Source organism: Danio aesculapii, chromosome 3 (genome assembly GCF_903798145.1).
Source record: "Danio aesculapii chromosome 3, fDanAes4.1, whole genome shotgun sequence".
In the NCBI taxonomy this organism is placed as follows: Eukaryota; Metazoa; Chordata; class Actinopteri; order Cypriniformes; family Danionidae; genus Danio; species Danio aesculapii.
The window spans coordinates 45,440,957-45,463,979 of record NC_079437.1 but is presented as its reverse complement, the minus strand read 5'-3'; the positions used below and the strand labels follow the sequence as shown (position 1 = coordinate 45,463,979).

Sequence of the window (23,023 nt, the reverse complement as noted above, 5' to 3'; positions counted from 1 at the left end):
AACTACTATGCTACCGTGACCATTTAACTAACTTATGTATATGCTCTCTTTTCTCTCCCCTTGTGCTTCACAGCCCTGCACAACGCATTGCCCCAGCAGCCTTCACGGCCCAGTAACAGGGCAGCCCCGCTACCTCCTAAACCTCTGCAGCAAAGCACGTCCCAACAGCAGCAGCAGCCACCACCCCAGCAGACCCTGGTGCCCCCACAGCAGCTCCAGCCACAGCAGCAACCTCCTCCACCCCAGCAGCAGCACCTCCCTCATCACCCACTGCACGCCTCACAGCAGATGCGCCCACGGCCACTATCCCCTCCGACGCTCACACCCCAGGGCCTGCTCTCCTCTCAGCCCCCTCAGATGCTGCTGGAGGATGACGAGGAGCCCGTGCCCTCCATGTCCCTGCCCATGTACCTGCAGCACCTACAGCCTAACCGACTACAGGTGCCTCCGACATCACTGATGCAGTCGCTGCAGAGCAGGCCTCAGCCGCCAGGACAGCCGTCTCTGCTGCAGTCGGTGCAGGTTCAGTCTCACCTCCCCCCTCCGCAGCTCCCTGTTCAGACTCAAGCGCAGCCGCAGCAGCCAGCGCCACACCAGCCCTCGCCACAGCTCTCGCAGCACCAGGCCCGACACATGCAGCAGCTCGGCTTCCCTCAAGGCCCGCTGCAGAGCGCACAGACGCAGCCCGGTCAACACAAAGTGTCCATGCCTTCCACAAAAGCACAGCAGATCATCCAGCAGCAGCAGGCTACGCAGCATCACTCGCCACGCCAACACAAAGCTGACTCCTACAACTCGGGTAACAACTTATTATTAGCCCTCCTGTATATTTTTTCTCGCAATTTCTGTTAAACGAAAATATTTTTTTCAGTACATCTCTAAGTGTGATCAGGGTGATCGTGGATAAGACGCCAGCCATGATCAATCATATCACGTGCTCCTCTCGAAATTTGTTTGTCAAACTTCACTTATTTATTATGTTTGACTTTGTCTTCACTAGGGTTGGGTTCATAGACGATGCCATCATTCATCGCCGATGGCCAATAGACATCACATTGCTGAGCCGGCATCGCGATCCTCCGCCCCGTCGCAACAGCAGCCCGCTCGCGAAAAATACACACTTAGGCCCCGTTTACAGTAATTCACACATGAAAATACACACACACACAGGCATGCACTGCAGCATACGCGCACATCACTATAGTTGTTAAACGTAATATTTTATTAATTTCATCTCTATCTAATGACTCTTTGGTCTTTTGAATCTATCAGGTAACGTGTCACAGCATCTGTACCCTGCTTCAGTCTTTTGCTTTCACGCTTGTACTTAATAATTTTCGTAAAAATCTCAGATACTGTTGGTTGGTTCCTGTTGGTTGTGCACCTTTTTTACCAACCAAGCTTGTTGACGTCATTATAACAACACTGATCACTCTGCCTATTCATGCCAGAGTCCCGCGGAAAAAGTGATTGACAGGTGGTAATTTGTGTGTAACTTTATCTTTATATAGTTATGCGTTGGTTATGGGTGAAACAGAGACCATGCGGGTCAGGTAGTAATTAATTTGTTAGGAATTTATTAATTATTCATAATTAATTCATCGCCGCCTACGGCGAGACTGCCTTCATCCATTGCGATGTTTTTCATTAGACATTGTACGATGCCAAATTGGCCGACGCAGCCCAACCCTAGTCATCACCATAACTGATATCCTCATTTTATGTTTGATATATATATATATATATATATATGCATGTATATGTGTGTATATATATATATATATATATATATATATATATATATATATATATATATATATATATATATATATATATGCATGTATATGTGTATATATGTATATGCATGTATATGTATATATATATGCATGTATATGTGTATATATATATATGCATGTATATGTATATATATGTATATGGATGTATATGTATATGGATGTATATGTGTATATATATATATATGCATGTATATGTGTATATATATATATGCATGTATATGTATATATATATATATGGATGTATATGTATATATATATATATATGGATGTATATGTATATATATATATATGGATGTATATGTGTATATATATATATATATATATATATATGGATGTATATGTGTATATATATATATGCAAGTATATGTATATATATATATATATGCATGTATATGTATGTATATATATATATATATATATATATATATATATATATATATATATATATATATATATATATATATATATATATATACATATGCATGTATATGTATGTATGTATATATATATATATATATATATATATATATATATATATATATATATATATATATATATATATATATATATATATACATATGTATATATATATATATGCATGTATATGTGTGTATATATATATATATATATATATATATATATATATATATATATATATATATATATATATATATATATATATATATATATATATATATATATATATATATATATATATATATATATATATATACATATATATATATATATATATATATATATATATATATATATACATATGTATAAATAAATAAATAATAGAGTAATAGAGCTCTTCTCTGTCTAACTTTGTATTGTCTTTACTGTCTTTTACTCATCTTCAGCTTATCTTCTATAGTAAGCTTGTTGCTTAATAAGCTGCAGATTCAAAGATTCCCATACTCTTCAGCAAACAGTGCAGTTCAGTTCAAACAGGATTTTTTTTAATGTACTCAGCAAAATTGTGAGTACTTGTATTTTAACCATGTCTTTTTTTCGACAGCACACCTGCGAGATAACCCCTCCCCGCTCATGATGCATTCCCCTCAGATCCCCCAGTATGGTTTAGTCCACCAGTCCCCCTCTCAGGACAAAAAGGTTAGTTCAGTTTGCTTTGTCACAGATTCTTCCCAATGTCCATATGTTGGATTCATGATGTGGTGTAACTGGAGGTTTTGCTTTGTCACAGGAACCACAGCGAGGTCCTTCAGCTTTGGGTGGCATTAAAGAAGAGAAGCTGCCCCCGTCACCGGTGATGCGCGGTGAGCCCTTCAGTCCGGCCATGAGACCAGAGTCTCATAAACACCCCGACAGCAAACCCACAATGCCGGGCCACAGCCAACAGAGTGAGTGGAAGACGTTTTATGCAGGATCTTAGCGGTCGTCCTGCTCTGCCTATTCAATTCAAGTTTATTTGTATAGCACTTTTCATAATAGTTATTCTTTCAAAGCAGCTTTTCAAAAGGTGCACAAATTTAAGGTTATTAGTTACTAAAACTTTATTATTTACTATTAACTTTAGCTAATTAAACTGCAACTCGTAGCTTTTAACAGTTTAAGTTGTATATAAACATTAGGGGTGTGATGAGATGCTTGCTCCACGAGACGAGACAACACGACATTGGGTTCACGAGAAATAGACGAGACGTAATTTTTACAGTATTTTTAAGAAATCTTCAATGATGAAATACATGAACAAATTTTTTTTTTCGTCTTTTATTCAACTAAAGAAAACACAATTCCAAACAATTTAGCTGCTTTTTTATCCACTTGCAATGGATGTTATTTTACTTGTATTTAATGAATTCTATGCAGCAAAAGACAAGCAAACACTGCAAAATATTTAGCTATGAACTCTACTGACTCTACTCTTGCTTTTCCCAGACAGCACAACGTGTTTAGTGATGATGGTGGAGTGTGTTAGTCTCCAGGAGTTGACTGTGTTTGTGTGTGTGTGCGTGTGTGTGCGTGAACTCAAAGATGTGTGTGTGATCTGTGGTCTTTTACTGACTCGGTCAGTGCAACGAATAGTGCCAAACATGCCTGTGTGTATGGAGCATCCTGTCATGAAATTCCTACACGATGGTAATATAGTTTGATTGCTGTGTTTACACATTTGTACTGCATTTCAATAATGAGACCAAAATAGAAATGCTTCATGTGTCTTAATTCAATTAGTTAACAATGATTATGGCTTCCAGCATATCTAAAGTGAAATTCAATGGTTAATGTGTGTGTCACGGTAGCTGTTGAGCTGTAGAAATAAGGCGGTTATGTCACACCTGCCTAAGCAACCCAGTGACCTATGCGAGTGACGCACAACACCAGTCAGTCTTGCCAGGTGTGTGCAAAGCACTCGATTTGCGGTTCAAATCTAATCTTGCCTCCAATATTCAGTACTAGTTTCACCCTCACACTCCATGCTAACATCACAACTCATGAGACAAATTTTCACCTAGAGAAATCTCGTCGCTATTAATCTTGCGAGAACTCGTGGCACAAGATATCGTCACACCCCTAATAAACATAGTTAATCTGCAGTTCTATATAGCATATAGTTGATGTCCATGTGTACATGGTCAATGGAGTGTATTTCAAATCAGAGCTAAATGCTTATGAATGCGTTTCAGGAGCAGATATGAAACCACTTGAAATGTCCCGTCCTGTGATCCGCTCGTCTGAACAGAGCGGCCCGCCTCCTTCCATGCAGGACAAAGAGAAGTTTAAACAGGAGCCCAAGACGCCCTCGGCTCCTAAAAAGGTACAGGTGGGTGGAAGGGATAGTTTAGTATGTTTCACTTTTTATATATGGCTGGGTGACATGGACTAAAAAGAATCACAATTTTTGTTTTATCACTTGTAATTGATAAGCATCAAGATATTTCGGATCTTTCTGTCTTTCGGATGAGACTTTAAACTTAGGTCCTGACTTTCTGTGGTCATTAAAAATCACATCGTACTTCTCGTAAAGAGTATAGGGCTGTACCCCTGGTGTCTTGGCCAAATTCCCTTCATCGGCTTTTATTGTTCATGGCCTCCCAATCATCCCCAATCCACCGAATTTTCTCTATCACTGTCTCTCCACTCCACCAATAGCTAGTGTGTGGCGAGTGCACTGGTGCTGTTGTCCTGTGGCTGCCGTTGCAGCTTCCAAGTGGCAGTAAAAGATTAAAATAATAAGTCAATGGCTGTTTTTTCCAACATTATTCAGAATATCTTCCTTTGTGTTCAACAGAAGAAAGAAACAAGTGGAGAATTAGTAAATAGTTTATCATTATATCATTATTTAAGTGAATTATCCTTTAATAAAGCATAAAGATTGCATTGAACATAATCTTTTTATCATCCAGCCCTTTCATGAATAAAGCATCTTTAGGATTGTTGTGCTTATTTTTTTATTTCTTTGTCCCCAGGAAGTGAAATTTAAGAACATGGGTTCCTGGGCGAGTCTGGCGCAGAAATCCTCCACCACTCCCTCATCCGGTCTGAAGTCCTCCAGCGACAGCTTCGAGCAGTTTCGGCGCGCGGCCCGAGAGAAGGAAGAGCGAGAGAAAGCCCTCAAGGCCCAAGTCGAGCAAGCTGAGAAAGACCGCCTGCGCAAAGAACAGGAGAAACTTCGGTAAGAGAGCCATTTAGGCAAATGCTGTTTTAATGAACGAAACATACTGGTGCTTGCTCAGTCTTTTCTTTTCGAGGCTAGCCATGTTTATTTATATAGCACATTTCATACACAATGCTAATTCAAAGTGCTTCACATAAAGTACACTTTTTAATAAAAATGGTTTTGGTTTCTCTGAAGGGGTCGAGATGAGGAGGATTCGATTGAGCCACCTCGACGACCTCTGGAGGAGCCCCGCAGGCGGCAGGAGCCACAGCAGGTCCAACCACCGCCACAGCAGCACCAAACTCAAGCCCAAACCCTGAACCCGGCGCAGTCACCCTCGGCCCTGCAGCCGACACAAGCCCCGCCACAGTCGCCCGCCTCGTCCCAGAGTGCACTTGACCAGCAGAGGGAGATGGCACGTCGCCGAGAGCAGGAGCGGAGAAGAAGAGAGGCGGTGCGTTAGTTACTGCTGCAAACACACACTTCTAGCAGTGAAAGAGCCAGCTCAAAATTCACTCAATTCTGGTTTGATATATGGTAGTCGATATTTGAAAGGGGATCAAAAACTATTTTTTCCAAATTGTGCTACAGGGTGTCTAAAAATGTCACAAAATACAAAAGCAAAATTGTCAGCCTTAAAAAGTCTTAGATTGACTGAAATATTGTGTTGTAAGTCTTAAGTAATTTTTTTCTATGTCCATGCAAAGTTACCCAATTGGTAACCCAACGCTCATCCAATTACCAACAATACATCACAATAAACTTATACCCTAATATGTTTGCAGATATTTAAGAAACATGCTAAGTGAACATTTTTTATCTGAAAAACAATACTGAGATCAGATATTCTGCTTTGAAAATGTGTTTTGTGCCAGAACGTCTGTCTTTATTTTGGTCATTTAACCCACCCAATGCCACTTTAGCCAATTATATTTCAGCACCCGTGTTGCCTATGTGGAAAACAGCATATTTCATTCATTCAGTCAGGAAGGCTCTCAAAGCATGCGTCCCCGACCGAAGTGCAACCTCCAGTGGACATTAGCAGCCTCCAAAATGAGACACAGGTTCAGAGTTCCACTTAAGGTTATTAACTAGCAAATAATATAAATATTATGAATGTAAACATTAGGTGAGCAGGTTACATTATAACCCAGTATCCTAACATCACGCTACTTGACGAGTTTTGCAGTGATAAGCAATTTGGAGACGAAATAGAAATTTTAATACAGCCTTTCAGAAGCACAGAATAGTGTACTGACTGCTCTCCAACAAAATGGTAAGGTTTATAATCTAATTAATACATGTTAAACCTCTTTAACATTATTAAATGTACATGCTGAATCACTGATATGTGTTGGCTTGCACTGAGTCACAGTTCTTAAGTAAAATTTTATTTTATTTTGAGGTGAACTATATGCTGCTGCTTTCAGTAGTAGGGCAATATTGTCATGTAAAACGGCATTCAAACTCGCATAGTTAGCATTTAACACTGAATACAGCACATGAGGTGTACCTGAGGTGATCATTGTCAGTTTTCTGTTGTTCAGCTGCAAGAAATGGAAGCCGTTTCTAAAATATAAATTTCAGGTGTTGGTTAGAACAAAAACTGCTTTTAATATGAAAAATATTATGAAAGAATTCCTTCTATCGCGTTGTTGCTTTTATTTAGAACATGACTTAAATCAGCCTTTAGGCTCCATAGTCAGGCACACTGCTGTTGGTGTTGTCAATGTGGCAACCTGCGCTTGTGTGTGTTTTGAAAAACCTGTTTTGAATACCTAGTTAAACCTCTGGGTGTCAAACTTACGTCCTGCATCTTTACATTTATTAACAAAATTTTAATGAAGTCAGTGTATACAACTAGAATTTGGTTTGATACATTAAAATAAGTGGCTAAGAAAAAAACAAATTTAGATTTTATTCATTTTTTTTCTGGAGAGAACAACTTAAAAGTCTTTTCCAATGCCATTTGAAAATTGTCTGCAGGTTTCACCAAATCAAATTTAATACATCAAGACATCTTTAAAAGGTTTTGATTCACTTCTTCAAATAATGACTACTATAGATGAGCAACATTTCCTAATAAATGATGGAAAATTATTATTTTTTTAACTGCACACAATGTACAATTTAATGCTGAATAATTATGGTATAAGTGTAATATATGTGCATAAAGTGCATATGCTCACTGAAAAAGTAAACTCCGCTCAAATAACACGTCAACAGGGCATTTCTGCATAGTATACTTGTTCCTGCTCCTTGCAACAGAAGTTATGGGAGCTACTGTGCTGTTATGGCATCGATGGTTAAATTACACCTCAGTTAAATTTTACCGTCAATAACATGTGTTTCTTTAATTAAAATGCAAAACAAACAATAATTGCTCAGGGGTTGCTTAATTAATTTGTCGGTGCGCTTTGGGTCTAAGTCCAGTGCACTCGAAAAATGTAGGAAAAATATTAAAAAGCTGTTATTGACATGGTAATCCTTAAAACTGAGTCTAAGCTTTTCAGCAAACACTTCCCTTCATCAGGGTAACAGTTCAGGTTCAGTTGCGTCTGGAGTTTCTTGGTCTATGGTCTCATGACTCATTAGAATATCTAAAAAATACTAACATAATATATTTATTATTTAATTAATATGTTATATAATTTATTTTATTTTCATTATCAATTTCTCTCTCTCTCTCTCTCTCTCTCTCTCTCTCTCTCAATGCTGAATTACAAATGATTGTTGAGTTAACCTTGTTCGATATAGATATTGTTTAGGCTATAGTGTTCAAAAGAAACTCCAGATGCACCTGATCTCTGTTACCCTGATGAAGGCATGTGTTTGCTGAAACGGGTGATGCACAAGTATGTCAATAAAGGCTTTTTAATATTTTTTTCACAATTTTCGAGTGATTTGCACTGATTTTAGGTGTTTGGTTTATTGTCCTTTTTTATTTATTAAGTTTTTGAATTACATTTTTTAAATCTAATATGTTTTATTATTTAATAAAATACTTATTGTTAGAAAGCATTTTTGTCTTAAATTTTTGGTTTCATCCCAGAATTTACCTTTCACAAGTTTGTCTTCAGTGTTTTTCACATTAGTTTTATAAAAAGCTGAGTTCATCCAATCAAACAAATCTACAGTAATATTATAAAAAAATCACAATTTTAAACCATTATTCCATTGACAAAGCTAAATGTTTACATTTCCCCAAATTCTCCAAGATGTATCAATATAAACTCATCGTGTGTGCGTGTGTGTGTGTGAATATTAATATTATATTTAACTTTTTGTGTGTGTGTGTGTGTCAGTATTCATTGGTGTTTTCTCCGCCCCTGCAGATGGCAGCTACTATCGACATGAATTTCCAAAGCGATTTGATGGCGATCTTTGAGGAGAACTTGTTCTGAAGTGCGAGAGGACGTGACGAACTGCGTAACGGCTCTACACGGACAGAACGAACTCAAAAAAGCAGTAAGGGAAAAAAAGACCCCATCCGACCACCAGAAACACTGAAGAGGCGATGGATTCGCTGAGGCCACGAGAGAGAAACCAGCTTACGGCTCTCCTTTTGCCTTAGCCGAATGAGGGACCCTCACACACGGGCGGCTGCGCCTCTCCGGCTTTTCCTCCTGGATTCGCCATTGTGACCCTCCCGGGAAAAAGAGAGGACTCTTGCGTGACTCTTACTTCAGAATATGGGAGCAATGGACAATGCGATCGGCGGAGGAATACCGAACGACAACAATGATATGTACTGATTCTCTGTAGTACGGCATCCATCGACTGCCAGATGTCTGTGGGGGATTAGAAAACCTCTCTGTTTCCTGTTTGATTTGCTTTCCCTCCCATCGTTTCGTTTTCGCTATGTATCCCCCGTTTTTTTTTTGTTTTTTTCGTGAGGCAAATGGCAGGATGGGTTCGGGGCACTTAAGATGATCTTCCTCAGGAGAGGAGATCCAGCTGGCCTTACACCACAACACAAACAATACTCTCACCAGGGGCTGTGACAAAAATGACTAAACATGGTGTGTGTTTCACACTGTTATCATGTGCAGATTTTTCATTATGTAGGATCTACTGTACAAAAGGTATTTTCTTAATTACTGTTTTGGTTGGTTGTGTTGTTTTTTTGTTTTTCTTTTCTTTTTTTTTCTTTTGTTTTTTGTTTTTTTTAAGGTTTTTAACTCTCTTACCAACACCTTACCCTCTGATGTCTATGCCAAACACCCATATCCTTTTACGCTGATAGTCGAGACCCGAAACGCTTCACTTAACATGTCTTTCTAAATATATAAATATATTTTCTTGTTCTCCCCACTCGTCATTTAAAAGTTTAGCTAGCCTTGTAGAAAATAAACCCTAATATATGCATTATTCTGACAAGTGTTAATCGAGGACGGAGATGTACTTTCATCGCTCATCGTTTTCACCTGGCGAGGAGATCCTCGAGCCTGTAAGCGCGGTTTCTGAGCATCGTTTAGTTTGAATATAATTTAAAGAATACCAGAACTATTTTAAGTGTATTATACGTATAGAAGGAAAACATGCAACTCTGTGCGACGCGTCGGAGAGCGTCACGAACGGAGCTTTCAGCTGGTTACTGCATGACTCCTCTTTTTCGTTTCACAGATCATTTATTACAACTGCACAGACAGACCGAGAGAGAGAGAACGATGTTCGCTGTGCTAGATATAACGACAAAAAGTCGTCAACGACAAAAAAAAAAAAATCAAACCGTTCTGATTTATCATTGTTCTTGTTCAATTATAGTGGATGTGTTCTAATTCTGTTATTTGACTCAGCAAGGGGGGGCGGGGGGCACAATTCAAGACCTTGGCGGGTCCGCTGAGTTTTCTCTTATAGTGTTTTCTCCAGTGCCTGTATTGTATTGCGATTCTAGTTGGCATATATTACGTTTGGGGCGGGGGAGGGGTGCGGTCATCCAACGGAGTGGGGGGGTGGTTTGGGGGGCCCAGAGAGCTTGTGTTTAAAAGACAAAAAAAGGAAAGTAAACGTTTTATATTTTACCCATTTACAATATTCAGGTTTAAATCTAGTTTTAGCTGGACTTCTTAAGTATACACCGAACAACTAGCTTTTCCTTTTCTCAAAACTGCTAAGAGGATGTTCGATTATCATCACCACTGTGCGCGTGTGTGTGTGTGAGTGCGTGTGTGAGTGTGCGTGTCTGTGTGTGTCTGTCCTTGGTTTATGTGGCTGGGGAAGGGTGGTTTTACCCGGAGGTTTCAATCGCAAAAACACTTCATTTAAACCATGATGTTGATTTGCAGATCTTTTCTTTATCATCATCATCATCATCATCGTTGTTGTTGTTGTTTCTTCCTCATGAAGTCCACTTATATAACTCTTTTACTTTGGTTAATTTGGTCTGTAAAAGTTCAAAGAAGAGAAACACTTCATTCCTGCGAGCCTTTAAATGTATTTTCTTTTCCATGGTAACAGTTGGACATTATGTGCCATAGATTTCGGATTCTCCGGAGAATGTGCTGACCTGCAGCTCAGCAGAGAGTTTGCTTTATTCAGGTATTTTGTTATTTTCTTTTCCTTTTTTGTTTAGTTTTTTGTTTTTATTATTATTATAATTTTTTTTTTGTTCAGTTTTTTGGGGGTTTGTTTAACATTTTCCTCGATTACTGTTTTGGTATGTGCGTGGGCTATCGAGGTCAATGGTTCAATCTGTTATGATCATGAAATAAACTCATCTCTTTTATAGAAAATTAAAATGAAAGAAAAAAAATGAGCCTGTCTGGTTTATAATTCATCTGCTTTAAACACACAGTCCACCTGTTATGGTGTTTTCAGACCAGTTTGGGGTGTTGTAAATAGATGAGATGTGTGCTTTGCTCATTAAAGAGGTTGTGGTACTGTTTGGCACCTTATTAAAGCTCAGGGGGGAACATTGGCCACCGAAGCACATGTTGCATCATATTTCACACAAAATCAAAATTAATTTTTTTTTTTTTTTCTGAGAAGGAAAGGAAGCTGCTTTTCATGACAAAATAGGTTTTTGTGGTTCATGTGTGCTGTCCTATTTTTCTCATTATGGGACCTTGAGCTCTGCTCCAACTTTGGACGGTTACAAGTGATTTTTTTTTGACCAAGTAGTGTAAAGATAGATGGATAGATAGATGATTGGACAGATGTATGGATGGATAGATAAATGTATCCATAAGATAAGTAGATAGATAAATGTATTAGATGAATTGATGGATGGATGAAAGATGTGAGATAGATAGATAGATAGATAGATAGATAGATAGATAGATAGATAGATAGATAGATAGATAGATAGATAGATAGATAGATAGATAGATAGATAGATAGATAGATAGATAGATGATTGGACAGATGTATGGATGGATAGATAAATGTATCCATAAGATAAGTAGATAGATAAATGTATTAGATGAATTGATGGATGGATGAAAGATGTGTGATGGATGGATGATTAAATGGATGGATAGATAAAAGGATGATTGGATGGATGGATGGATATAGATAGATGGATGATTGAATAGGTAAATGGATGGATATAGATAGATGGATGATTGAATAGGTGAATGGATGGATATAGATAGATGTATGATTGGATAGATGGATGGATGGATAAATTGATAGATGGAATTAACTTTTTAACATTTTAAAGGAAAGTACTTAGGAACTCAAAACTGTTTAGTCACAGTTTTGAGATGTTGGTTGAGAGAGATAACATCAGAATTGCAAGAAATGGTTGCTATTCTAAAGTCAAAATTGCAATAGGGAAGCCTATGATCTGTCAACTGCAAAACAGCAGCAATTTTGAGAAAGGTGTGTTGTTATTATTAATAAATATTGACAGAATTATATTTTTATTTACTTTTTTTAGGTGAACTATCCCTTTATCTTCCTCCAAATATCATAAAATGTCTTACAATGAGTTTGAATATACACCTGTTTTATCTCTTTTTGGGGGACTAAAACTGGTTGTTGCTAGATCAGATAAGATTGTGACTGGAAGTTAACTAGAATTATTTTCATTATTTATTAAATGTCCCATTAATTGTATTTTATTAACATCTTCCCCTATCCCAATCATCACAGCTATGTAAAAACAGTAGTTTTTCAGAGTATTATGTTATTTAATAATTTACCCAATACAATTTATTTTAATAATGTCTATCTACCCCCACCCCAACGGTCACAGTGCTGTAAAATGATTAATTGTTATAAAAATGATGCTATTTTGGTGTGCATATCTGCAGCTGTATCCTATCTAGACTTGAAATCTAGAATCATGGGTACTTGTCAACTTGAGGACCTAAATGGTAAAGTCTAGATAGGATACAGCTGCGGATACGCACATCAATACAGCATAATTTCAATAATTAATATTTTTACAGTACTGTAATGGTTAGTATGAGGGTTAGGGTGGGTGTAGGCGTTAAAAAATACAATTTATTGGGAAATTTAATAAATAAACAATTATACTCTATATAATGACTGTTTTTACATCACTGTGACGGTTGAGTTTAGGGTTGGGGTAGGGGTAGACGTTACTAAAATGCAATTAATAGGAAATTCAATAAATAAAATAAATAATTCTCTTTAACTACGCAACCGTATCTGATCTAGCAACAACCGACCTAAATCGAGGTCCCTACAGGCAAACCGAACAGAATGGAGTATTTTTAATAAGAGTGTAAATTGTTTCCTCTGAGAGTTTGCTTTATCATTACGTCTATGAGAGTCCTCACCGGGATTAAACAGCAAGTGAGAGTCTCTCTCTCTCTGTGTGATGTAAAGTTGCAGCGTGTTTTCATCATGCTCGTGCACCTGTGTCCCATCAGCGATTGCACGCGCTTTCATAAGCTTGCAGCCGGATGACGTCACAGCTAAGACCTACTGGAAGAGGTTACAGGAAATCCACCCTCAACAAAAATAAATATTAATAAAAATAATAAATATTAAGATTTGCTGATAATGTAGCTGTCACTGAGGGTTGTTGCTTGATAAGATACGGTTGCGGCCACGGCAGTTAGCGAAAATTATTTATACTATTTTTAATATTTCCCATTAATTGTATTTTATTAACGTATATCCCAACCCTAAACCCAACCGTCACAGTAATGTAAAAACTGCAGGTGTACCGAGTATTATTTATTAAATTACGCAGTAAATTATATTGTTTTAACGTCTATGCACACCAAACCCTTAAACTAAACCGTCACAGTACTGTTAAACTACTAATTATTGAACATATTCTAACTTGCATCACAAAAATGATGTATCCTGTCTAGACTTTTCTCTGACTTAAGAGTGTTTTCAGCTATCCTGTATACGTACATAGATATACGTATTCCGAACCTTTATTTTGACATCTTCTGGAACAGGAAGTGCCTGAATGCGTGATTGTCAAGCTGTAGGACATGGGGGTTAAAATTGAAATTTTTAGGGTGAGTTTGACATTATAGTTATGCTTTTAGGCTGATAATAGTTGTCTAAAACTATATGTACTTATACTAATGCAACTTTTGGGAAATAAACGACGAACAAAAGCTGTAAATGCCATGCTTTGCTAAACACTGAGAGCACTGCGCGTTCATGTGAATAAGATTTATTTATTTATGCTTAAATTAAATTTTTGAAATTTAGTTGCAGTTTATAATTGTCTTTATTAGGTTAGTGTGTTGTACGCTGTTTGTCTTTGTTTACAAAATTGCTTAACGTTATCTTTATTTCTTATTGTTTACGTCTAGTACTTTATATTTGTGTAATGTCTATTGTTGTTTATCAAATCTGATCATCAAATACACCAGTCTGTGTATAACAGCACATTTCACCATAACTTTATAGGGATTTAGGATTACATTTTCTCAATTCAACAATATTGATTATAAGGCCGTGCTTTATATAATTAAGTCATTTTATTGTTAATGTAAAGTGAAACCGATGAGTCCAAGTTGAGGTAAGGACGTTATAAAGTACACTGCCGTTACATTTGAAGTAGTTGCCCGAGTTGTGTCCTCGGGAGTTCGTTCTTTCAAGTCTGAACTTCCTACGACGCAAGATTTTTATTCTTGATTATTTTTATTTCCCCCCACAGATGATGGTGTATTTGTCGTTTCCAGTGGCGATGTTTTGGATATCAAACCAAGCCGAGTATTTTGAGGAATATATCGTGAAGAGAAAGGTTAGTCATTAGTCAGTGTTATTATTAAGATAATATTGGACACTTCCAAGGTTTTATGAAATTTTCACGCTTTCAAACCATGGGATTTTTCATATTACCTATTGTTATTGTGTACACATAAGTTATCTAAATGTTAAAATGCTTGATGTACATGATATTTTGAAGATATTATCAGTTAGTATATAAAGTAAAACAAATTAATATTTGAAGATTTCAGATGCAAAAATCTCTAAGTGCCGTCTGAATTTTGTATCGAAAATGAACATTTTTCTCAGCCTCCTTTGCTTATGTTGTTATTTCACTTTAAACACCATGAAAAGGACTTATCCTTTGCCATAAAAGTGAAATTACTGAACCTACCCACATGAGCCTGATAAAAATGCTCATTTTAGAAGAAATGACATCAAGTTTTTTGCATCTAAACTCTTCATATATTTATTTTTCAAAACACTTTTTAATGCAAATCCAGAAAACTGGCCATAACTTTGAAGTGGACTGTTAATTTTTTTCAACCCAACATTAATATTACATTATATATTATACAACATCAACATTATAACCTTGTTTGATGCATGATTTTATTATGGAGTCCATAGACATAGTTATTTAGCGGTTTTATATTTGTTTTGTATTACGTGATCATAATGTTATGTGACATTTTTTTAGAGGGAGATCTTCCCGCCTGATGAGAAACTGCAGGTATGTATTCTCTCTTTCATTTGCACACTTTAGATGTAAGAGTGTTTTGACTTTCACTTTGGGGGGTTGGTTAAATTAAACAGATGATTTCGTAGATAATGTGTTAAGTAAAATCCATATCTATGTGTTTATGAGTCCAAAGTGAGACTTTCCTAATTTTCGTTTATTGTAGTTGTTTTCATTTAGTGTTTCAAATAGCTTGAAAGTTTTTTTTTATACATAATCTGACTAATGATGTATGGATAGACAGACAGACAGACAGACAGATAGTTAAATGTACAGTTTATTCTGATTTATTATTTTATTCATTTATTATTTGTATATTTTTTTGTATTTTTTTATTATTATTATACTATCATATAACACTACTACTATTTACTGTTTATGATTTTATTTGCTTTTTGTATAAATATATATGTACGTTCTTTTAATGCAAACTTTACAAATACTTTGGCAATACATTTGTAACATTTGTCATACCAATAAAGCAATTATTGAACTGAATTGGATAGATAGATAGACAGATAGATAGAGATATAGACAGATAGACAGACAGATATATATATATATATATATATATATATATATATATATATATATAGATATAGATATATATATATATATATATATATATATATATATATATATATATATATATATAGATAGATATATAGATAGATAGATAGATAGATAGATGTGTGTATAATTAAAGTGATAATACCAAATATAGTTTTAGTTTAAGTGAATAAAATCTGTGAATAAAGTGATTACAGTGATTTAATCTGAATTGATTCATATTTTAAGTTATTAAAAAGACAAGTATGATTAATTAGTATTTTGGAGCTATGTTATGATATTTAAATGGAGTTTATTAATATGTTGTCATATAATTCTTGTTACAAAAATACCTGACAAGTTTTTGTGGTTTTTGGTATGGAAACGGTTATTACACTTAATTACATTGGGTCACACTTTATTTTGATGGTCTGTTTGTTGAATTTAAGTGACCTTGCATCTACATGCCAATTAATTCTCATTAGATTATAAGTAGACTATTAGGTTGGGGTTAGGGTTAGTTGACGTGTACTTTAAAAGTTTTTTAAAGTCAGTTAAATATCTGTTTGGAGCAGTATGAACAGATATTAAGCAGACAGTCAACTAATACTCAAATGGACCATCAAAATAAAGTGTTACCATACATTTTAGTGTAAATTAGTACAAAAATATACAACATGCCTTTTTTTTGCTAAGAAAAATAACATAAACGCTATACATTGTGATGTATGCTTTTGAAAAAAGATTACGTTATTCTACACTTGTTTGTCTTGATGCTTGAAACCTCTTTTTTTGTGAAGAACTGAGCTTCAATGATAAGTCCTGTTTTCCATGTGCTGTTTCTCAGAGGCAAGAACTGGAAGATTTTAAGCAGCGCATGAGGATCCGCAGAGAGCAGAAGATGCTGAAACAGATGAACATGGCCTCTGAGGAATAATTTCTATACATATCGTTATATAAAAATTAAACTATATCTCGCTCATTTTAGCGTCACAAAGGATCGACTTTGGGGTCAAGGCTTCATGTGCAACTTTGAAATGCCTCTCCTAAAGTGTCAGATGAGAAGTTGTGTAATTTCAGAAACCGGTGTGGAAACGTGTATATTTTTTGTAAATATATAACTTGTACTTAATTTGACTTTATTTGTGTGTAACATGATGTTCCTAATGGCTGAAAGATTATTATTATTATTAAAAAATAATTTAAAATCTTGTATTGAAATGCTCCATTATTTTCATTTTAAGCATTTTATTAGTTGTGGAAATACTGTTGAACACTGCCTCCTGGAGGAAAATACTTACACTGGCAAATGGTGCCTCTTAAACAAGGTCATCATGATGCAAAAGGATTTGGTGTACTTAAGCTATTTTTTTCTTGTAGGTTAATATACTATAACTGTGGGAAAAAACATTAAACACATTGTGCAGCTGAGATGAGGATAGATTTTGAAATTGCCTATTTTTTTGTTCATTTTATTTGTTTATGTGATGCGGAAATGCGTGGATTTCCCATGACTTTGTCTAGGTTTGTTAGTCTATAAACATTATCCAAGTTCATAAACAGTAATATCATTTGTACATCTAACAGTGTTAATAATACATGACAATGACAGCAAATAATTAGTGTAGCTGCTGTCCATAATGTATTTAAACAAGAGATATTAAATATCAATGCAAAAATGAAGTGCTATAAATGAAAATAGTAGTTATATAAACAGACAAAGAAACAAACATGTAAAGCATATGAGTATTTCTAACAAAATGTCTGGTGCATTAAGACAGTGTCACACCCTCTGCTCGCTCTCTCAGTCCCAGTCACCACACACCACACCCGTGAACCCTCACTAGACTACTGATCACCCACACCTGCATTCTATATATGTGTATGTGTCCAGGGACAGGCTCTACAATAGTTAAAGTCATACTTAGCTGAGCGTTACCGGTTTGTGAATATTAATGGACCGCCTTCACAAGTCAGCCCTGTAAATTATGGGGTGCCTCAAGGATAAGTTTTAGGCCGTTTGCTGTTTACAATATACATGCTACCCCTGGGAGACATTATTAGAAGACATGGGATTAGTTTTCACTGCTATGCAGATGATACTCAATTATATATTACAACTACGAGGTGTCTAAACTGTCTAAGCTAACTGAGTGTATTAAAGATGTTAAAGACTGGATGACCAATAATTATTTCCTCTTAAACTCAGACAAAACAGAATTATTACTTATTGGGCCTAAATCCTGTACACAGCAGATTTCACAACTCGACCCACAATTAGAGGGAAACAAAGTTAGTGTTAGCTCTACTATAAAAGATCTGGGTGTCATACCAGACAGCAACTTAACTTTTGAACCATATATCCCATGTCACAAAAACTGCCTTCTTTCATCTGAGAAATATTGCTAAGTTACGAAGTATGCTATCCATCTCAGATGCAGAAAAGCTAGTCCATGCTTTTATGACTTCAAGACTGGATTACTGTAATGCTCTGTTTGCTGGCTGCCCAGCATCCTCTATTAATAAACTTCAGCTAGTACAAAATGCAGCTGCCAGAGTTCTTACCAGGTCTAGAAAATTTGATCACATCACCCCAATTTTATCCTCCTTACACTGGCTGCCTGTTAAGTTTCGTATTAAATTTAAAATATTGCTTCTTACATATAAAGCTTTAAATAATCTAGCTCCTGTTTATCTAACCAACCTTCTGTCTTGCTACAATCCAACTTGCTCTTTAAGATCTTAAAACTCAGGGCTTCTAGTAGTACCTAGAATAGCAGGGTCGAGCCTTCTCATTTATGGCTCCTAAACTCTGGAATAGCCTTCCTGATAACGTCTGAGGCTCAAACTCTCGCAGTTCAAAACTAGATTAAAGACCTATCTCTGTAATAAAGCATACACTTTAGCGGTATGATACATGAATGTGCTCCACACAGGTTTCTTCATCTCATTTACATACACTATGAATAGCAGCTACGCTAATTATTCTCTTTATTCTCTATTTCCACCTGGGGATACTCATACCGAGACTCTCAGACCACGCAACGCCACTGATTCGATCCAAGGCCAACGACGAGATAATCCCAAGATTTCCACATCCTGAGCAGCTACTGTGGTAGTCATGGAGGAGTGGAGAACATGAGACTGATTCCTATGACGCTCCAGGGACAGACGAGTCTTCGCTGAGGTCCAGCTTCCAGCCTCCGGCACTTGGACTGCAGCTCTGCACAAAACGTTTGGCCAGTGGAGAAATGGTTTTACCCATCTGAGCCTAGTTCTCTCAAGGTTTTTTCTTCACCTTCGCCAGTTGGTGAAGTTTTTTCCTCGCCGCTGTTGTCACTAGCATGCATGGTTCGGGATCTGTGGAGCTGTGCATCAATGGATTGCTCTTCAGTGTTTGACCTCTCAGTAGTGATTATTAAACCACACTGAACTGAGATAAACTGAACTGAACTTAAACTTTGAAAAATGAACTACACTGTTTTAATTTACTATGATCTTTTATGTGAAGCTGCTTTGACACAATCCACATTGTAAAAGCGCTATACAGGTGAATAAAAAATGGGTAATTGAATTGAATATATACTCACCTCTGTCATTCACTCACCAGCTGTAATCATGTTGGATGGTTCTCCTTGGCGATTCTTCTCCTTGCTGTTCCGATTTCTCCTGGGTTCCTCTGTGGATGCCCTTATCCTCCTGTGGATTCAAACGCCTTATTCAGGGAAGTGACATTTTTTTATATTGGTGTTTGCCAAAGAACTGAACTTACCTCACAAACTGTGTGTGAGATAGCTTTCCCTCTGTCACACCACTAACCTGCTTCACCTCTCTGCTGTGTTTGCATTGCACTAATAAAGCCCTTGAAGTAACTCCTGCTTTGTCTCCTTTGTGTGGCCGTGACAGGATTCCAGTCGCGGCTAATGGAAGCTAATGCTGCAATGACCGGAGTCTCTCCGGATCCATTCGCTGGCATGGTGAACTCTTCCGCCACCCGGGATGCCAGCAATAACCCTGCTTCCATCACGAGCACGCCCCTCTCTCGACCAATGAGCTGTTCCGATGAGCCGAGCACCTGCAACGGCTTCCTCCTGCAGTGCTCCCTCTACATAGAGGCAAATACTCACAAGTTTCCCAATGAGATTTCTAAAATTGCTTTCATGATTTCCCTTCTTACAGGACGAGCCCTCCAGTCCAGCCTGCAGTCTAGCAAGGACATCATACCAAGCCTTAGTCAGCCATTTTAAGGAAGTGTCTGCCATTGCACTTACTCCCCTCTCTGTGCACGATGAACTGATTACACTACGGCAAGGTAACACCTCTATTCATGATTATAACCTGCACTTCGGAGCACTCGCTGCAAATAGCGGCTGGAATCAAGTTGCTCTGCTCACTGCTTACCAAAAGGGTCTCAAGCTCCAGATCTGTAAACAAATGGTCATTTACGATGATAGTGCCAATTTAGAGACTTTCATTAAAAAGGCCACCACTGTTTCTCAACACCTTTCTGCCTGTCCCACCTCACCATCTTCCAATTATGTTCCAACCACCAGAATTGCTTCACCACCACAGAATGCTGACGTCCACATAATTATGGACTCTTATCGTCTCGAAGCCTCAGAGCGAGAGCGACGAATCACGAACAGGCTTTGTCTGTACTGTGGGGACGCATCTCACCTCATCTCCGCCTGCCCTGTTCACCGCCTCATTCAGTGGTGAGTAATGTTACACTCACTCCTGCCGTTTCTCACATACCCCATATTTAAGCCCAACTGATCGTGGACTCTCCCCGTACTGCCGGTAACTTCATCTCATCTCATTACATCACCAAACATCATATACCCACCATGAGTAACGAAACCCACTACCAAATAACTACCATCCAAAACTCACCATTGGACGATGGCAAAATATCCCAGCGACCAAAGAAGTCACCCTCCTATCCTCTCTCAATCATCAGAAGAAGCTGATATTACTAGTCCTTCCCTGAGTGAATGTGGACGTTATCCTAGGCCGACCCTGGCTCGCGCAACACCAACCCAGCATTAATTTGGGCACAGGAGAAATCATCGGATGGAGCGCTGCATCCAAGGATCACTGCTAAAAAAACCTATAGAGAAACCAGGCTCAGTTGGGCACAACCATTTCTCCTATGGCCAAACGTCTTTTGCAGAGCTGCAGTCTTGGTGCCGGAGGCTGGAGAACACTGGACGTTCATCATAGAGAAGCTGCAAGAAGGAAAGGTCATCAGCTGTTGTACAGGCTGGCCCCTTCAGGATCAATGCGAGGACAATGCAACACACTCTACACATATACACAAGATACATTCTATATATATATATATACACACAATACACTATCCAAATACACGATACACTCCATACATATACACACTCTATACATATACACACATGATACTCTCTATACATATACACACATGATACACTCCATACATATGCACACGATACATATACACATTATACACCATACATCTACACTCTATACAAACATGATACACTCCAAGCATATGCACACATGATATATATATACATATAAGAGTGTATCATACACACATGATACACTCCTGTCAGGGCGGTAGATGGGTCTGAAATACAGGAGACGAGAGTGTTGGCAGGTATGACTGAGCTACTGGATATGTATTGAGCTTCTTTACACTCTATAGACCAATTACCATGTTTGTAAATTATCAGGATGCACGCGCAGGGAGGTGGCAGAAAGAAACCGGGAGCGCTAGCATTTACAGCGAGGGAATGACATCAGATGCGGTACAGAGTTTGTTGTTGTCTTAGAAATAAGATATATTGATTACACATTATATATATTATTTACATTATGCTTTCAGCATATTATAACAGCTCGTCACCCAGTGATGAGCAAAGTGATTCTGCAAAATTAACGTTAAATTGAGCTGCCTTCATCTGACAGGTCCATTTGCGATAGCACGCTCCCAATGAATATTGGATGAAATGACCAAGCATCCTGCCCCAAATAAACAATCTCATTGAAGCTCCAAGTGATTTTACAAGAGAGAAGTTAAAGATCTACAAGTCTTTGGATGCCAACAATGTTGTTCTGTGTGGTCATGTGCAAGAAATAATGCTCCATGATGACCAGATTCAACAATATGTAGAGCTAAAAACTGAGATTCTGCCATGCCAAAGACAAGGAAAAAAGACAGAGCTGTACAAGGCCTGGGTAATTAATCACCAACACACAAAACGACTGCATTCTGACAGAGAACTGCACCTGTACGGCAGGGTATGTGAACATGCACATAGAGGTGAAGTTGGTTTTATATTCGCACATTCTGACTTTCTCCTTAATAATATAATTTCATAAAATAATTATTTGCAAACTCTAAGTAGCGAAATCATATTAGCAGCCAATGACTATCAAAGTACAACATTGTTCACAGTCAAATAAACAGTGTTAGTGTTGTTTTCAAGTCACACTTGCAGGTTATTTCAGACCGAATATTCAAAGTGCCATGGTAAACAATATAGGGAGTGTGTCACAAGTTGTCACTGAATGAATGTGTGAAAATAAAACCAACTTTACCTTAATAACTTACACTTTCACGTTTCATTCTTAGCAATCAGTGTCCGCAGTTTAATTAACCATATGTAACTGTTTTTGCTGAAATCATGTCTGCAATCAAAAACAAGTAATGTGTATGATTAAGCATTTCTAGATGCAGAGTCCAGGATTTCTAATTAGGTCGTCACTACATTCAGCTCCCTTTTAGCCAAAGACGTCTGCAGTTAGCACTAAAGCAGTGTGGTGTATGGTAAAAGTTAAGTTGAACTTGGCATCCTACCGCACAACACGACATCTTTACTATTGCAGCCTGTCTTTTTTTGCAACCAGGGACCCGTGTGATGTCATGTGTGACGTAGGTTGGTAATTGATCTATACATATGCACACATGACACACACACACACACTCACTCTCTCTCTCTCTCTCTCTCTCTCTCTCTCTCTCTCTCTCTCTCTCTCTCTCTCTCTCTCTCTCTCTCTCTCTCTCTCTCTCTCTCTCTCTCTCTCTCTCTCTCTCTCTCTCTCTCTCTCTCTCTATATATATATATATATGTGTACACACACTCTATACACACGATACACTCCATACATAAACACACATGATAC

At 37.4% G+C, this 23,023-nt stretch overlaps 2 protein-coding genes across 6 annotated transcripts in view; both read left to right on the top strand.

Moving 5' to 3' along the window:
* Positions 1-11,167, top strand: part of brd4 (bromodomain containing 4) — a 133,971-nt gene extending 122,804 nt beyond the window's left edge. For 4 of the 5 annotated variants that reach the window (XM_056454106.1, XM_056454105.1, XM_056454107.1 and 1 more), the window contains 7 exons: positions 74-799; positions 2,818-2,912; positions 3,004-3,160; positions 4,445-4,581; positions 5,228-5,433; positions 5,614-5,872; positions 8,754-11,167. In XM_056454106.1, coding sequence (XP_056310081.1) covers positions 74-799; positions 2,818-2,912; positions 3,004-3,160; positions 4,445-4,581; positions 5,228-5,433; positions 5,614-5,872; positions 8,754-8,822 — 1,649 coding nt within the window. In that variant the 3' untranslated portion in view covers positions 8,823-11,167. The remainder of the gene's footprint in view (positions 1-73; positions 800-2,817; positions 2,913-3,003; positions 3,161-4,444; positions 4,582-5,227; positions 5,434-5,613; positions 5,873-8,753) is intronic. The other variant, XM_056454103.1, reaches the window with a different exon arrangement.
* A 2,613-nt stretch (positions 11,168-13,780) lies between these two features.
* On the top strand, positions 13,781-17,067 carry LOC130219621 (protein PET100 homolog, mitochondrial). The gene is made up of 4 exons (XM_056452064.1): positions 13,781-13,868; positions 14,519-14,605; positions 15,272-15,304; positions 16,707-17,067. The coding sequence occupies exons 1-4, from the start codon at positions 13,842-13,844 to the stop codon at positions 16,794-16,796; spliced, it is 237 nt and encodes a 78-aa protein (XP_056308039.1). The 5' UTR covers positions 13,781-13,841; the 3' UTR covers positions 16,797-17,067.
* Positions 17,068-23,023: the final 5,956 nt, after the last annotated feature.

Excerpts from the sequence above, each read along its gene's own strand:
- LOC130219621 (XM_056452064.1), top strand. The coding sequence starts at position 13,842 with ATGGGGGTTAAAATTGAAATTTTTAGG. Across the intron at positions 13,869-14,518 it reads TTAAAATTGAAATTTTTAGG|ATGATGGTGTATTTGTCGTT; the intron begins GTGAGTTTGACA and ends TTCCCCCCACAG. Across the intron at positions 14,606-15,271 it reads AATATATCGTGAAGAGAAAG|AGGGAGATCTTCCCGCCTGA; the intron begins GTTAGTCATTAG and ends ACATTTTTTTAG.